At 35.0% G+C, this 19,112-nt stretch overlaps 1 protein-coding gene across 1 annotated transcript in view; it reads right to left on the bottom strand.

Annotated features, from left to right (window-relative positions):
* Positions 1-6,283: 6,283 nt before the first annotated feature.
* LOC136851948 (metabotropic glutamate receptor 2-like) overlaps positions 6,284-19,112 on the bottom strand; it is a 30,286-nt gene continuing 17,457 nt past the window's right edge. The window contains 11 exon segments of the mRNA XM_067126310.1: positions 6,284-7,738; positions 8,410-8,620; positions 10,152-10,306; positions 11,713-11,848; positions 12,485-12,676; positions 13,206-13,366; positions 13,369-13,408; positions 14,244-14,336; positions 14,748-14,881; positions 15,975-16,124; positions 18,887-18,993. Of these exon segments, the coding sequence (XP_066982411.1) occupies positions 7,512-7,738; positions 8,410-8,620; positions 10,152-10,306; positions 11,713-11,848; positions 12,485-12,676; positions 13,206-13,366; positions 13,369-13,408; positions 14,244-14,336; positions 14,748-14,881; positions 15,975-16,124; positions 18,887-18,993 (1,606 nt within the window). The 3' untranslated portion in view covers positions 6,284-7,511.

Here is a 19,112-nt window from a genome sequence, read left to right as displayed (position 1 = left end):
CTTAGTCCTTGGGTGAGATAATTATTTGCGTGGATATCTGTTTCTTGGAAATTTATACTTGCTCCTCTCTTGAAATTATCCCATAAATTGTCACAGGAATATGATGAGTAGGCCATAGGGAACTACAACAATTTCTGCTATTTTTTTCGCTTGTTTGTTCGGGAGAACATACGGATATTAGAATATTGCAAGAAAATTTTGAAGGATGATTGAAGGCCGAAGGTAAGGAGGTACGGTTAATGTGTGGACGTTGGGTTTGTTTTCTGTTTACGAGGAACTGGTAGTGCTTTCACGGGTTGGTTGGTTACTTTTGACCCGCGTTTCTCGATGAGATGCTGATTGCTGTGAAGCAATAGCAAGTCTGGTGTCATACTTGACTGGTTTGTGTTTGCTCTTAAACATGCTAAGCGAGACTGTCCAGCTCTGCATTGTTTGAACCATGCACGATCTGATTCGCAGCGGTTGCGGCATTCAGGAGTAGCTGTTTCTCTTTCCTTAATATTTCTCCAGACACTCTTTGGCCTCAAGTCTCTTGCTGCAGGTTGTCCAAACAGTGGGTCCTCTGCAACCATCCTCCTGATGGTGACCAAAACGCTTACAACGGAAGCAAGCGAGAGGTTCTAGTGTGTGTGTACTCCTCAGCGGGGAAATATCTGCATATTCTAAGCCATACTTAACTTATTACTGGTCCTCTAAAGGCGCCGAGGATGTTTCTTGACGTTGAGATTCACATCTCCGGGCGTCGACGATGTAATGGTGTTTCAGCTCAGGGTCCAAAGGAAGCTCAATTTGGTTTGAATGGATTATATCCTACTTGATTGTTTCATTTTGATTTAATCGCCGCTGGGGAGTAGTGCCGTCATTGCATCTCACGCGGTGCACTGTAGGCATTATTCAAGGTCTTTTTTGCAGCGTCCTTTCGGTCCCTAACTGTAACCCGTTTCATTCCTTTTACAGTACCACCGTTCATATTCTCTTTCTTCCATCGTACTTTTCACCCTCTCCTAACAATTGTTTCATAGGGAAACTGCTCTGAGGTTTTCCTTCCTTTACATCTTTAAAACTTTTTTACTCTCAATTTCCCTTTCAGCGCTAAATAACCTCATAGGCCCCAGCACTTGGCCTATAATCCTAAATTTCATATTGCCTAGCTGTCAATCTCCAGGTACTGCTGAATTAAAGGATGATATAATCCTGGGTTAAAGGATTGATGTACATACATACATACATATATATATACATATATATATATATATATATATATATATATATATATATATATATATATATATATATATATATACTTTAATGACAGTCTTAACTATCATCAGCAACCCACATCATTCAACATAAAAAGGATAAGAAAATTCTGTTTAAATTTTTGTGGTATATATATTAATCCTGGTCGAATTAATCCTGGGACTGACCAGGTGAAGAGCGCCTAAATCCGGGTTAAGAGAGTTTCCGTGTTCCTCACTCTGGTGAGGTCAAATACTGACTGATGACTTTCCCTTACCTTAACCTCAGCCAGATGCAGCCAGACGACGTCATGCGCGAGATTATCCTTATTTTGGTCAGAAGCGGACTAACCCTGTACTCTGTTAATCCTGATGTCATTGTCATTTCTGATTTTTTCAGTTTTCTGTAAACGAAACTATTGTGCCGGCTTTGTCTGTCCGTCCGCACTTTATTCTGTCCTTACTTTTTCTGTCCGCCCTCAGATCTTAAAAACTACTAACGCTAGAGGGCTGCAAATTGGTATGTTGATCATCCACCCTCAAATCATCAAACATACCAAATTGCAGCCCTCTAGCCTCAGTAGTTTTTATTTTATTTAAGGTTAAAGTGCCACGATTGCGCGTCTGGCAACACTATAGAACAGGCCACCACCGGGCCGTGGCTAAAGTTTCATGTGCAGTGGCTCATACAGCATTATGCCGAGACCACCGAAAGATAGATCTATTTTCGGTGGCCTTGATTATACGCTGTACAGAAAACTCGATTGCGCCGAAGAAACTTCGGCGCATTTTTACTTGTTTCTTTTTTTTTAGCAAAGATATTATATAGTGTTCTGAAAATGCCTGTGTATTACAGCGCCGTCTTATAATGTTAAGGGCCGGGAAAAGTGAGGACTTCATCCCTCCAAACAAGTTCTGTTTATCAGAAATTACTGAACTACAAGTATAGTTTAACCAGAAGAAAGATAGATAAGGAATTGATGTCTTCGGAGAGGGAAAGTGACACAAAAAGTGATGATTTTGAGGCTGAAAGTGAAAGTATTGGTAGCAAAATAGAGGAGGAGGCATTAGCAAGATATGAAGACTAGAATTGTAGGTCAGTACACCAGAATAGACTTCATGCATGTATATTTATATTTTTCTATGGATTTTTTTTATACAGTGCATTATTTTTGGTAGTTTTTATGAATTATGTATGTATTTTATATGCTTGGGGTTTTGGGTGTAAAATATGGTTTTCTTGGCAAAATATTTATATGATTGTGAACATAATTTATTATGCATTAGCATTTTCGAAAATATTACCAATTACATACGGTTTTTTTTATTTTTCTAATTTTTAAATGTACATAACCTGCGACATTTTACCGTACTCTTAGATCTCCATCGATGCTCACTAGAGTAACTTACTTTTTGGGAGAGGACGTTGAGTGGAGTGGATTGTCTCAAACCTAAGTTAAAGTATTGAATCATATATCATTGGAAACGCAAATTATTTTAATTTCTCATTGCGTAAAAAAAATTAGATATTTCAATTTATCTATTTTTGCCAATTTTTAAATGCAAGTGACTTGTAAAAAGTAAAATTTCACCCTATACGTGAGTTCACCCTGGCTGCCCACACGAGTAAGTTTGTTTAACTTTTTTTTTTGGGGGGGGGGCGCCTGTGATGTGTCATACGTATCGCAAATAGTGATGAATCGTATATCATATGAAACGCGAATCACATTCCTTTTTTACTGTGTGAAGGAAAATTAAATATCTAAATCCGTTTATTTTTGGTGATTTTTTTTAATAGTAACATGAACAGGTGCCACTGGAAAGATAGATGGGGGTATTATTTCGTTGCGCATTTTTGTATCACACATGACACTAATAGATTGAATTATATATAAAATGAAAGGCAATTTATTGGTTCTTTTATGCTGTGTAAAAAAAAGTGAGGTATCTATTTAGCAATTTTTGGTGTATTTTAAAGTAAAGTAACATAAAAAAATGATATGTCATGGCTAACATCAACTCGTGATATGGCTCCTTTATTTTTGTTTTGGGGATTTTTTAACGTATCTTGACACAGAACAACTATTTAGCTTTACAATGTCATCAGATTTATTAACTTAGCCTGAAAGGGAAGGTTACACGGAGAGATACAAAAAAAAAAATTATGCAAATTCGCGTGGCTCGGTTAGGACATTGAATTTTTCACAGACCAAACCTAACGAGGCCGAATGCATTTTCCCGAGAGGTAACCGAGTATCGGGACCGTTCCCTGAAAAAAGCGGGACGCCATATCTTAAAAACTAACCATAGAATTTTTTTGAAAATAATCTCTTTATGTTTCCCATGCTCAAATTGCGCCACTGGTACTAAATCCAACTTAAACTAACCTTAACCACCCTAACCTAACGTACCCTAACCTAAGGGCATGGCAAAAAAGAAAAACCGGGGCTGAAGCGAATTTGCGCCGGTGTCGAGAAAGAGTGAATTTACATTTGCCGAAGAAATGTTGCAATAAACATACACACACACACACACAAACACACACACACATATGTAGGACAAATGAAAGAAGCGTCTGGGTTGACAATTCATGTTATATTTATTATATTACATTCTATTGATTGTACAATTTCAGATCTATGTGATGATAAAATTTATCAGTTATAAAGGAAAAATAGATGTATATATCTTTCACTAAGCGGTTTTGGTCATGATCTCTTTATATGTTTATAAGTTACGTAATGGTTTACGTACGAAGAAGACAGCAGGTCTTTTTTTTTTTTTTATTCTATTTTCAAATTAACATTATTGGCCTCATGAGACCTCACTGGAAATCTTCTCTTAATTCTCTCTTATCGCGAAAGTTTTTGCAAAAGTAAAAGTATTGAAGACATTTGTAAATAAATGGAAATCTGATTTCTCAGATTACAGCAAAATATTTGGTAAAATTTCTGCAGAAACGATAACACTCCTGACGTCGATGTATTGAATATCCGAAACAATATGACAAAGTGCACAGAACTTTGGAACAGAATGACGTTACGCAGGGCTCTCAGTAACTTCACCAGGTTCCAAAGAACATCGTTCAGAAAATTCACATTCATACGATTTTGGCCCGAAAATGAATGAGATTTGGACATGGTCTAAGTTTCGAGTGAGTGTGATGAGTATTCTGTTAAATTTCCTATTTCTCGATAAATATTTTAGTATTTCTAAATCTCGACGTAGTAAGTATTCGATTAAATTTCCGCTTTCTCAATAAATATTTTGGTATTTCACTTTAAAATAAATACTATATTCTGTTCACGGAACCTCAAAGTTCCCAAAATTGCCAAAAATAACAGCAAACATTCTAAAACTCTATTGTACAGTCATTCATTATTACAACGATTCGCACAAGAAGAACAAGAACAAATTTGTTCAATGTATAGTGGCGTGAATAACATGAATATTCATACTTTTTTCATTGATAAACAATATATCAACAATGACCACAGTCCTAGATGTATGTATTAAAAACCCCATTTCATAATTATCGCAATCCTCTATATATATATATATATATATATATATATATATATATATATATATATATATATATATATATATATATATATATATATATATATATATATATATTTATATATATTTATATATATATATATTTATATATATATATATATATATATATATATATATATATATATATATATATAGTATGTATGTAAATATATATAAATATATATAAATTCATCATATAGAATATTTATAATATTTCATTTTCCATTTTACTGAATTGAATTTACATTCAGCAATAATCATAGGTTTCCATTAAAGAGAAATGTGTTTTTAAAACAAAAAAAAAAACGGGAAAATAGAGAGACGGTAAAATCTTGATGTTCGAATGATAAAATTTTTTTTTATATTTTTATTCACTTTCCTTCGATAATAATAACATGGCTTAAGCTATATCCCTCGAACTTTAATAATTGTATTTACAAAAAGATCACCACTGGAAATTAATTCTCAAAATTATTATTTTCATCCCTTCGAAAGAAAAAGGTTGCATAAATTCACCATGAACATTATGTATTTATATATAAATGCTTCTTTCCTTTCCCTGTTTCGATCGTAACCTGGAAAATCTTTATACAAAAATATTTACAACTATTTACACATAAATGCGACAGTGACTGCGATATAGCGTTATCGTTTTCAGCTTTCATTTTCTTAGATTTAATAGTATTTTTGTTATTTTCTGTTAAATAAGTCTTATAACCTTTACTATAAAGAGAATCAGAAGGAAAGTATGACGGTACTTGAAGACTCGGCGAAGTTGTAGCTTTTGGAAAAGAAAATGTTAAGTTTGTGTCTCTATTAGAATGTTCACTGAAGCGTTTCTCCTGCCTGACCTCCTGTTCCCATTTATAAACGACGTTCCTCTCCCTTTCACCTAGTTTATATCAAATAATTCGAAATGTGTACCATTAGTTTAATGTATCATAAACGTACCTCTGTACCAGATTACCAGTTATATCTATTAGAATATTTTCATTTTTCCTCATAAGTGTTCATTTAATTAAAAGAATTTCAAAAGGAATTTACTGTTTATTTTTTTACTGTTCTGTCTGTGATCGTTAAATGAATTAACTGGGGTCTTGTAAGTGTAGTGATAACAGAATTTTAAACCGGCTCCAGATTGGCAGTGTTAAGGAACTTGAAGTACTGAGACCGAATGATAAAACGCACCCACACGCGCACGCAAACACGCACACATATATATGTGTGTGTGCGTATATATATGTACATATATATATATATATATATATATATATATATATATATATATATATATATATATATATATATATTTCTATATATATATATATATATATATATATATATATATATATATATATATATATACTATATATATATATATATATATATATATATATATATATTTATATATATATATATATATATATATATATATATATATATGTGTGTGTGTGTGTGTGTGTGTGTGTGTGTGTGTGTGTAATTGAGTATAGCATACAATCACACAGAGTGAAAGAGCGAATGAGGAAAACGATTGGTTCTTTATTTTCGTTTCGATTTATTTTGCCAACAAAGTTTACGCATAAAATTGTAGGGCAATTAGAAATTAACTACCCCCGGTTTTGATTAGCCAAATACTTTAAATTATTTTCAATTTCTTCCCAGAAAAGCCCGGAGCACGATTTTTTTCAAGGTTACGAAAGTGTATATCATTTATATTTGCAGTGAACAACAGCAGGAAGCTGTCGTTCTAACTGGAAACACGTTGATAATCAGAAAATTGAGCGAAAAAATTGCACTCTTCATTGAATATTAACGCTAGAATATGTTCAATCGCCCCCTAAAGTACTGCCAGTTGTAACAAAAAATTTTAAACATAGATTTGCTTTTCACATAATACACAGACTGAAAGAGGAGCAGATTACCAAAAAATCCGGTGATTGTGTAATTTTTCAGCACCCAGACGAGAAATTGTGAATCACAGCATCCTAATATTTTTTTTAATCGCATTAGATTTTTATCTTTGATCAAATGCCACCGGCTGGAAAATAAAGATGTTCCACGCGACAGTAAAACAAAAACAAAAGTGATTTTAAATATTATTACGTTTTCGATAATTACAATTTTCATTCTTTAGTTTCAGCAGGAAACGATTGAGATGTAATATAAAAACTGGAGACGTCTAAAGAATTGTAATGATACTTTCCCTTTGGTACAAAATGATGTAGACACCTTTGAAGAATTACCAGACACTAGGATTTAAAGTTAAATATAACTCCCTCCCACAAGATATTGGACTTCAATGAATATTAATGAACTGATAAATAACAGAAGCTTGATAATCACTTTGTCTGATAAGTTATTTTTTTTCTATAGCTGGAAATATACAGTTAACAATGTAGAAACAGCCGGGCTGAAATCTCACGGTTATTCTAAAATGTCTTCCTTCGTCCGTATTCTTATTATAAAAGCATCGCCTCTTCCTAATCAGTCGTAGTTTCCAAAGAACGAAATTTTATCGAATGCAACACAAGAAACGAGATAAACGCCGGGAGCTAATGGGTGTATCCACGTCTTGAAAACGAATCGTAATTCTACTTTGTACAACAAACAAAGACTTAATGGCTCTCTCCGGCATTCGATATTGTGTAACACCTCCCCCCCCCAACCCCCGAGACTGCAATCTCAGCTTATCTCCTAATTGAGCGACGTCTACAGGAGCACATCGGGAACGTCCTGGACCAAGCCGTTGGCCGAAGAAGAGCAGGTAGGGGGTCGGGGCAAGATCACCTGAACAGGCCCGCAGTCGTGGTCCGGGAGAATGCACGAAGAGGTCGGGCAAGTCTGAGTGGCGCTGTTGGAGTGGGTCCTCGGGCCACCGCAGCAGCCTGGCGGCGCCCTCGTTTTCTCGTGGAGCTCGTAGTCGACTTGGAAGATCACTGAGGAAAATTAAAATTTGAAACTTTGTATCATAGTCAGATGGAGATATTATTCAAATAACTGCCAGAAATTCAGGAAAAAAATACAAGCACTAGACCACTCTAATCCATTCAGTGCTTCAGACAGTGAAATTATTAAATTGGGGTAGTTAGAAAGCAAGATTAAAGATTCAGGAAATAAACGAAATGACGTACATGGATTTACAGATGGAACTGGGGGAAAAATCCACAGTTGCACTAAGAAGTAGTAGTCAGAGAAGCTGTATAGAGTAATATATACACACACACACACACACACACACACACACACACACACACACACATATATATATATATATATATATATATATATATATATATGCAGATAGCTGGATAGATAGATTTATAGATATACATATAGACAGACAGATAGATATATAAAACAAATCATAATTTTTCCTAGTTTTTTTTTTAAATAACATTCACGATTACATCAGAAACTTACGGTATATATATGATAAACGCAATAGTAACTTTTCCACTTAACACATTATCTTCAAACGGAAAAGATTTTCAATTAATGCTCAAGGGAAAGAAACCTCATTGAGAGAGGAGAGAGAGAGAGAGAGAGAGAGAGAGAGAGAGAGAGAGAGAGAGAGAGAGAGAGAGAGAATCACAGTACGAATCCATACCTTCACTCTGCGTGCCAGAATCTATCTTCTGAGAGGAGGAGGACAAGTTGCTATTTTTAATGGATGAGTATCTGGTGGACGAAGGCATGATGGACTGCCTTATATTTCTCTCCGGGTGGAACAGAATGATGTATATCTTCGGCCCGAACAGGCACACCAAAGCCACCGTTGCCGAGAGCGAGATCGTCAGCGAAGTTGTGGTGATGCGCAGCTGAATACGGAAGAACGAAGAATGCAATGTTTTATATAACTGGACCCTGTGGGATTGTAGTGCATTCAGTGCACCTCTCGCGGTGCGTTGTAGGCATTACGTAATGTTCTTCGCAGCGCCCTAGCTGCAACCCATTCCATTCTTTTTGCTATGCCTCCGTTCACATTCTCTTTCTTCCATCGTACTTTCCTCAACCTTCTCTTCTGACAATTGTTTCATATTGCAAGTGCTTTGAGGTTTTCCTCCTGTAACACCTTTCAAACCTCCTTTTCTCTCATATTCCCTTTCAACGCTGAATGACATAAATTTATTCATTCCAATTTGTATATCACTCGAACTGGAATATAAAATTTTGGCCAAATGTCACGCTGGGACCTATGAGGTCATTCAGCGCTGAAAAGGAAATTGCAAGTAAAAAGTTTTAGAGGTATAACAGAAGGAAAACCTCAAAGCAGTTGCTCTATGAAACAATTTTTAAAAGAGGGGTGAAAAGTAAGACGGAAAAGAGATATGAATGGAGGTACAGTAAAACGAATGAAAGGGGTTGCAGCTATGGGTCGAAGGGACGCCGCCAAGAACCTGAAGTAATGCATACAGTGCACGGAGTGAGGCGCACTGACGGCAATACCCTTCTACAAGGGACTATCTTTTATTGGATATGAACATTTTTAGAGGGAAAAGTCAACCTCACTTTTTGGTGGAATAAATCTTTCAAGTCTATATTTTGGAAGAGTCACTACTATTATGATGATGTTTGTGAAGGCTACAATGAACTTATAATGAACTTACAATAAAAGATTAACAACATTAATTGAGTAAAAGGAAAGCTGCCGTGTCTTAACTGACATACGAGAGTGAACCTTTTATATGTAAGGGGGTAAAAAGTTCCCCAAAATATGCATTGACAACAGTCAGAAAACCAAATGAAATTTCAAAATATAATTTTTTTTTATAAAATTTACTTACATCAGCTCTCCATATTCTTGGGGAACATTATCACTAAAGTAACAAAAAACATTTGTTGTCAAATATTTTAAAAATAATGTAAAAGGTAAACATTAGTCTAAAAACTAGTAATGTGTTGTATTGAAAATATATGATAATCTCAGAACTAATTTATCTAAATAAATCATAATCTATAAAAGACATTAATTAATTATAAAGATGAAATACTGGGAGAGGATTATGGAAATATAAAATAAATAATGAAATCTCGTAAATTGAAGGCAAATTTTCAAGAGAGAGAGAGAGAGTTTTTGGAGACAGGTAAAATTTAAGTAAACTTGAGAGAGAGAGAGAGAGAGAGAGAGAGAGAGAGAGAGAGAGAGAGAGAGAGAGAGAGAGAGAGAAAGATGAGAGGAGAGGATTATGGAAATAAAATTAAAATAAAGCAAATTTTGAGAGAGAGAGAGAGAGAGAGAGAGAGAGAGAGAGAGAGAGAGAGAGAGAGAGAGAGAGAGAGAGAGAGAGAGAATCTTCAAGACCGTGGGAGAAAGGGTAAATATATTCCCAAAGAAAAGACTGTTTATACCTCCACATTATTTGCCGTAGAGAAATATATCGGTACGAAGGCCAACCAAATGATACACGTTGTGTACATGGTAAACCCGATGTATTTGCTCTCGTTGAAACCCTCTGGGATCTTGCGGGTCAACACCGCGTACACTGTACACACCACGATCAACCCTTTGGAAGGAGAACAAGGGTTAAGTAAGAATTCCTTATCTCTTTCGTTTTGGTTCCCTAGATTTGAATAGTTTTAACGTCTCGCCAGTGGAAAGCTAGAATTGTATTATGTATGGATAAAACATTTCACTTCTTGAACCCACATTTTTCCCCTTTTTTTAAAATGTTTTCGACTGAAAGTCCACTTGTTTGCCTTTTTTGAAAAAAATATTCTGGACTGAAAGCTGGGAATATGTTCCCTGAATTTAAATGGTTTTAACTGCTCGTCAGTGGAATGCTAAAGTTGTGTTGTTATATATGAATAAAACTCTTCGCAAACCCGTATTTTTGCCTTTTTTAATTGTTTTGGACTGAAAACCCACTTGTTTGCCTTTTTTTAATAAATATTCTAGGAATGAAACCTGGGAATGCCAGTTCCGGGTAGCATTTTCCTGAGATGCAACCAAGTACCGAGACCTTTCCCTGAAAAAAGCGGGACGCCATATCTTAAAAACTAACCATAGGAGTTTCTTGAAAATAATCTCATTATGTTTCCCACACCTAAATTACGTGAGGGGACCCTAATTAAATAAATTAAACCAAACCTAACCTAACCAACTTAGGGACATGGCAAGAAAACCGAGGCTGGTGCAATACCAGCATACCTCTCAGGAACTCGCTTCCCGGTATATGAATGGTTTTAACTTCTCGTCAGTGGATCACTAAAATATTATTGTTATGTATGGTTAAAAACCTTTCGAAAAACTATATTTTTGCAATTTTTGTCAAATGTTTTGGCTGAAAAGTGGGGAATTAGTTCTCGGTATATGAATGGTTTTAGCTTCTCGCCAATAGAAAGCTTAAATTGTATTGTCATGCATGGCTAAAACTTTTAATTCCGTGAATCCACTTCTTTGCCTTTTAAAATAAACATTCTGGACTGAACACTGGGAATACTAGTTCCCGGTATATGAATGGCTTTAACTCCTCGTCAATGGGACGCTAAAATTGTATTGTTATATATGGATAAAACTCTTCGTAAAATCACATTTTTGCACTTTTTTTTTTAATGTTTCATGACTGAAAACTGGAAATACGTATTTTACTAACTGATTTAGATTCCACTCTTTATTATATAAGCTTGTTTTAAGAATACTATTAAAATTATTGCGCCATAATAATTAAAATTATAAGTCTTATCATGACTAATTGCTCTTATATTTACTCGTAATCCCAACTAGTAGAAAACCTTGCCAACAATATATCTTTATATTATCATCATTTATATCATTAATTGCAGTAAAATTCAAAATACACTGTAATATACCTTTATTTCTGTATGCGGCAATTCATTATGTTACCTTTAAATATACCTGAACATTATCAATCTGTATTAGTCGCTACCGGGAGTATTCGGAATGCCTTACCTATCGGGTACGCGAATGCTATTATGTACGAAGCGTTAATGGAGGCTGCGCACACTAGAAAGTTGTCCTCTCTCACCAAATAGTGCTGGATCGCCTCAGGTGGACTCAGAAAACACCACAGTGCCGTCACGATGACCTGGGAGATTGAATTAAGGTGGGAATATTAAATAGACCGTCTTATGTGAATAGATATTGCGTCAGGAAATGCGACTGATTCCAGAAAGTTTTTTTAGCAGTTTTCACTTGCAGAATGATGGAGTGTTTATGTAATCGTGGGGCGTCACTAAGGTGGATATTGTAATTAATGATTAGATTTAACCTATGTTGGGCTTTTTTTATGTTTATTTTGTTTATAGTTAAGATAAGTAAGCTTTAAGCTCTGCTGAGAGTTGTAGCAGATATATAGTCAGTGACGCCGCATTTATCAGATATAGGGAAATTTGGAAGTCAAGAAGGAATTGTGGGTATTAGAATGTATATGTATATATATATATATATATATATATATATATATATATATATATATATATATATATATATATATATATATATATATATATATATATATATATATATATATATATATACACATATATATATATATATATATATATATATATATATATATATATATATATATATATATATATATATATACATATATAAATACATACACAAAAGTAAAACCACAATCATGTAACTGAAATGTCAGGAATCACAGAGTTCTCAGAAACACCTCAGATTCCATTCGCTCTGCCCATAAAGAACTTACTTGGACCGAGACAGTGCAAAAGCAGATACACAGCTGTGACCTGGGTGATATGAAAGAGGGTCTCTTGGCCGTCCGTTTCCCCGCGTTGAATATCCTGGAGATGCGATTGGTCTTCGTGAGCAGGGCGCTGTAGACGACCGTGAAGCAGAAGCCGAGGCCAAACCTCTGGATACCGCAGACAATATCTGATGGCTGGAACAAAGATGGCAGATCGCGTTTTCGTTGTGAATTTGTTTGTCTTGAAAGATTTTTTTTTTATTTTGTTACTTATTTTTTTTTTGTTTTTTGGTCGCTTTGTAATAGATATTGAATAATGTTTATATTGTAAGTTCTATTTTATTACTCTAGTGAAATAGAGAGAGACTTATACAGATAACATATTCTAAAGATTATTAAGGAAAGTATGTTATACATGAATACATTTTCGTTCTTTTAAATTGTTTAACCCCACACAATGAATATATATATATATATATATATATATATATATATATATATATATATATATATATATATATATATATATATATATACATATATATATATATATATATATATATATATACATATATATATATATATATATATATATATATATATATATATATATATATATATATATATTTATTTATATATACATATATATATCTATATATGTGTGTGTGTGTGTGTGTTTGCGTATGTACGTACAGACACGCATCCAAATCAATCAAGCACTTGCCTTCAGCACGAAGACGAAGGTCATGGCGTAACACAAAAATATCCCGGACAGCAAGACGTGTGAGAGCTCTCTCCCCGACGCCCGCACGACGGGCGTGTCGTTGTAGGTCACGAACACCCACAGCACCACGCCCGTCATGACGAGGCCCAGTGACGAAAAAACATGGCGCCTATCGCCCACCAGGAGTCCGGTTGGATGTATACCTGTGGGTGGCGAGAGAAAAATAATGCTGATAATTGGTTAATGAATATTTTGAAAAATAATTACTACTGGTAACTGGTCAATGAATATTTTGAAATAAGTATATTGATGACTGGTTGATGAATATTTTGAATTAAGTAATACTGGTAACTGGTTAATGGATATTTTGAAATAAGTATTACTGGCAACTGGTCAATGAATATTTTGAAACAAATAATATTGATAATTGGTTAATTAATATTTTGAAATACGTATTGTTTATCTTTAAATCAATAATACTGATAATTGGTCAATGAATATTTTGAAAGTAATGCCGATAACTGGTCAATGAATATTTCGAAATAATAGTCTTGTATATGTTAGACAAGAATATCAATAAAATATATTAATACCACCATGGAGTTAAGGACCTGAAGTACAGAAACTGTTAAATTTCAAAGTTAATTTGTTTTGCAATTAAAAGGTGATTTTCTTATATACAAAATTATATAATGGAGATGAGTACCAGAAGAAATAGATATTAAATGGCATTAAAAGAAGATTTTCTCATATACAGAATTATACAATGGAAATGAGTAACAAAAGAAGTAAATATTGAATGCCAATAAAAGAAGAGTTTCATACATACAGAATTATATGATGGAAGTGAGTACCAGAAGAAGTAAATATTAAATGGCACTAAAAGAAGATTTTCTTATATACAGAATTATACGATGGAACTGGGTAACAAAAGAAGTAAATATCAAATGCCAGTAAAAGAAGAGTTTCTCATATTAAATATCATATGATGGAAGTGAATAGCAGGGGAAGTAAATACCAACGATTTATTGCATTTACCTCCGGAATTGGGACGCAGGTGAGATGGTCTTTCGATGGCAAAGTCCCCATCTGGCAAGACAGACACTGAGTCTCGTCGTTGGGATTCACGATCTGGAAATGGAAAAAGTGGTTTGTTGAACTTTCAGAGGCTATTTCTATAACTGGAATAAATAAAGTTTTTTTTTTAGTAAGTCTTAGTGAGAAAAAGTCAAATGTGTAAATTTTTTAAACAGAAAGTGTCTAACTTTCTTAACCAGAAAGTATTGCAGTTATCTGATGCATAATTATTGCAAGAAAACGAAACATATGTCTGAGTGACAAATGTATCTTGGAATTGAAGGGCTCTTTGAAAAACAGAAAAATACAAATCAAACCAATTCCGAAAATAAAACTGTAATTTGACAATTTAACAGAAAAGTAATTATTGATAAATAAAAACTATTTCCAAAAGACCAGGCATTATAAAAAGGATGCGTAAAACCCAATAAAGAATTAGTACATAAAAAAGGTAAAATATCTTACCTGGTAGGTCGTGCAGTTGAAACAATGCCAGCAGCAAGATTCTCCTTCCACGTACTTCTTCGCTTGTCCTGTGAGACAAGGCAGTGAACACACACTCGATGGAGGCAGGGGGTCATCCAATTTGAACTGGATGGCTGGAGGAGAGGAAAATATCTCATGAAGTGAAATGGGACGCACCTTGGCTGTTAAGAAGTTCGTGTGCGCAAGAGACTCTACTGAGAGAGGAACAGCACTGTCAGAAAAATTACTTGAATATATCGATGAGGTTGCTTTTGGATGTGAACTTTCAGTAGGAAAAATTAAGTGTTTTTAGTAGAATTTTAATTTTATCAAGAATTCACCTTATAGAGTGAAATGGGGTGTACTTTTCTAGTTAAGAAGTTTGTACTGCAAGACTCTCTCGAGAAAGAGTGGCATTGCACTGTCAGAAAATGATTTAAATATATCGATAAGTTGCTTTTGGGTGTGTATTTCCGGTAAGAGAAAAGTACAGAGGTTTTTCAAGAAAAATCTGAATTTACCAACACTCATGAGAAACAGAGGCGTTGCACTATCGGAAAAAAAATTTGAAAATGATTGTATTTTAACCCCCATTAATAAGTAAAGGTGTACGGTTGCTTCTAGATGTGAATTTCAGTAAAAGTAAAGTGTTTTTCATAATATTACTACTTTAACGAACCAACTGAAGCATGGGATGACCGTAACATTATCACCTCATTTGGTGAAGACTCTGGTCTTTGAATTCAACATCTGAGGGAGTTACGACTGACCGGAGGTTCATTATCTAGGATGCTCTAGTTAAGAAAACATATATGGCCATAGAGAGTAGAAGAAGTAGAGGCAGAAAGAAGATGAGATGGAGTGGCTTCGCAGAGAGAGAGAGAGAGAGAGAGAGAGAGAGAGAGAGAGAGAGAGAGAGAGAGAGAGAGACATGAAATCTATGGGCGTAGAATAAGCATATCCCCAAAACAGAATTATGTGGAGAAGGAAAACTCGAGCGGCCGACCCCTATAGGATGATGGGATTCTCAGGTCGTAATAAAAAAGAAGAAGAAGAAGAAGAAGAAGAAGAAGGAGGAGGAGTTTCAAGTGACAATTCAAATTCAGTCTATTAATTACTTCGCTTCTCTGTCGAAAAGGATTGCCTCTGGTAATACGATCTCCTAATAACTTAACATCTTAATATCTTAATATTCTTACCAGCCTATCTTGATACAGAAACACTTACCGTCCATATCAAGCAGGAGCTCTCCTTCTATATACTGTCCAACTGTGACCCAGGCGTAGACCCCAGGTGAAGACTGTTTGAAGTGAATGATGTTATATCTGGCCGGGCCATCCCCTTGCTCGTCGAATTTGAAGTTGTCTCCGCTTAAGCCTTCACGAACGCAAGAAGAAGAAAGCAAATGAGGTTTTAATGACAGTAATGATGATTTGTAAGTAGTACTTGTAGTCAAGGGGGAAGTATTGTTAAAGGAAAATTTTGAATGTTCGTTACTTAAGTACTCGGTTAATTATTATCCGGGTTAGGAAAATGTTTGTAGTTTAGTGTTTGAAACGGGTGGAAAATGGAAATGGAACATACATACATATATATATATATATATATATATATATATATATATATATATATATATAAATATACTTCCGTTTACTTCCTGTATATATGTATATATATATATATATATATATATATATATATATATATATATATATATATATATATTTATATATGTATGTATGTGTGTGTGCGTGTGTATGTGAATATGTGTGTGTGTATAAAACCTCGAATATAATTCACTACCGAATTTACTATGTCAAGATTCGAACCATGGCCTTCTTCATGTGAAGTCTGACAAAAAAGCTACTTAACTTTTTGCATGTATAATTAACCCTGTAATTCCACACTAGCTCCTCTTACAGAAAATCAGATTTGCACCTTTGGACATCAAAGAAGTCTCGGTAACAGTAAAAAAATGAACGTGAATTACACCCAATGAAAGAGAGTGATGTCTCAGAAGAATATCCTTGCATGATACACTTTTAGTTTTCTGTAAAAGAAAACTATTTTACCGGCTTTGTCTGTCCGTCCGCATTTTTTTCTGTCCGCACTTTTCTGCCCGCCCCCAGATCTTAAAAACTACTGAGGCTAGAGGGCTGCAAATTGGTACGTTGATCATCCACCCTCCAATCATCAAACATACTTAATTGCAGCCCTCTAGCCTCGGTGGTTTTTATTTTCTTTAGGGTTAAATTTAGCCGTAATTTTGCTTCTGGCAACGATATAGGATAGGCCACAATCAGGCCGTTGTTAAAGTTTCATGGGCCGTGGCTCATACAGCATTATACAGAGACCGCCGAAAGATAGATCTATTTTCGGTGTACAGAAAACTCGATTTCGCCGCAGAAACTTCGGCTCATTTTTTACTTGTTTATGATGGTTTGCCCTCAAGTCCAGATTCCACGCCAATCAAAGAGATTGTTCATAGGGTTATTTGAAGGTAAGAGCTCTAGAGAAAGTTGTCAATAGCTGAAGGTCCATTAGCATTAATGACACTGTAAGCTATTTACACCGAGGGTATGACTTCTTGAGAGAGAGAGAGAGAGAGAGAGAATTTCAAAGACCTGTAAAATGAAAGTAAAGTTTAGAGAGAGAGAGAGAGAGAGAGAGAGAGAGAGAGAGAGAGAGAGAGAGAGAGAGAGAGAGAGGAAGGAAAATTTTGAAAACCAGTAAAATGAAAGTAAACTTTAGAGAGAGAGAGAGAGAGAGAGAGAGAGAGAGAGTTATGAAGACCGGTAAAATTAAAGTTGAGAGAGAGAGAGAGAGTTTTTAAGACCGGTAAAATGAAAGTAAACTTTAGAGAGAGAGAGAGTGTGTAAGACCGGTAAAATGAAACTAAACTTTAGAGAGAGAGAGAAAGAGAGAGAGAGAGAGAGAGAGAGAGAGAGAGAGAGAGAGAGAGAGAGAGAGAGAGAGAGAGAGAGAGAGAGAGAGAGAGAGAGAGAGTTTAAGACCGGTAAAATGAAAGAAAAATTCAGCGAGAGAGAGAGAGAGAGAGAGAGAGAGAGAGAGAGAGAGAGAGAGAGAGAGAGAGAGAGAGGAGCTTTGAGTTCCAGAGTTTTCATCTGAACTTTCATTTCGTTCTTTTGCCTATTTTATCGATTTGCTTTTGTATTTACATTCGTGTTTATCTTTGTTTTTATATACGTCTTGTCTCTCTCCAAGTAGTTTTCCATTATCTGCCTTTTTATATTCCTCCTTTCCATTTTCGAAGGGACTAAACTTTTCATTTTTCTTCGCAGTTATGATGTCTTCCCCCTCATTTTACTCTAATTCTCGCATTTCCCATATTTATTGTTTTATTTTCTGTCACTCCCCTAGTGCTTTTATTTCGATTCCCTGTTCATACGAAATCTAATTTTATCTATTATGATTGTTCCAAATACATGCGAGGTTGTTCATGGTATTACTCAGACAAATAATTGAACAAATTTTGAGGATTATTAACAACAATTTCTCTCTCTCTCTCTCTCTCTCTCTCTCTCTCTCTCTCTCTCTCTCTCTCTCTCTCTCAATACTTCTGTCTCTTTCTAACTGCCTATCTGTACGTCTCTCTGTCAATCTCTCTCTCTCTCTCTCTCTCTCTCTCTCTCTCTCTCTCTCTCTCTCTCTCTCTCTCTCTCTCAATACTTCCTTCTCTTTCTAACTGCCTATCTGTACGTCTGTCTGTGTCAATCTCTCTCTCTCTCTCTCTCTCTCTCTCTCTCTCTCTCTCTCTCTCTCTCTCTCTCTCAATACTTCCTTCTCTTTCTAACTGCCTATCTGTACGTCTGTCTGTGTCAATCTCTCTCTCTCTCTCTCTCTCTCTCTCTCTCTCTCTCTCTCTCTCTCTCTCTCTGTGTAACTGAGTATCTGTACGTCTGTCTGTGTAAATCCTTTTCATCTCTCTCTCTCTCTCTCTCTCTCTCTCTCTCTCTCTCTCTCTCTCTCTCTCTCTCTCTCTCTCCTTATCAATACTTCAACTCTGTCTAACTGTCTATCTGTACGTTTGTCTGTGTCAAACCTTTTCATCTCTCTCTCTCTCTCTCTCTCTCTCTCTCTCTCTCTCTCTCTCTCTCTCTCTCTCTCAGTATACTTACCTGTAAAGGTGACATTACGCAGGTAAAAGAGAAGTTCCTCCCCATTTATAGGAGTCATTCTTGGACACAGCCCAGGTTTTCCACCGCACAGACTTTGATGCATATTTCTAGAATTTATATTGGTTAAGAAAAATATTAATTCAATTAATATTAAAAAGGATTGGAATACAATGCGTGTAATGTGTATGTTGAAAACACAGTAGAAATTTAAATACAAATACATATA

Source organism: Macrobrachium rosenbergii, chromosome 24 (assembly GCF_040412425.1).
Source record: "Macrobrachium rosenbergii isolate ZJJX-2024 chromosome 24, ASM4041242v1, whole genome shotgun sequence".
Taxonomy (NCBI): domain Eukaryota; kingdom Metazoa; phylum Arthropoda; class Malacostraca; order Decapoda; family Palaemonidae; genus Macrobrachium; species Macrobrachium rosenbergii.
The sequence above is the reverse complement of the archived record's forward strand: the minus strand, read 5'-3'. Positions and strand labels throughout refer to the sequence as shown.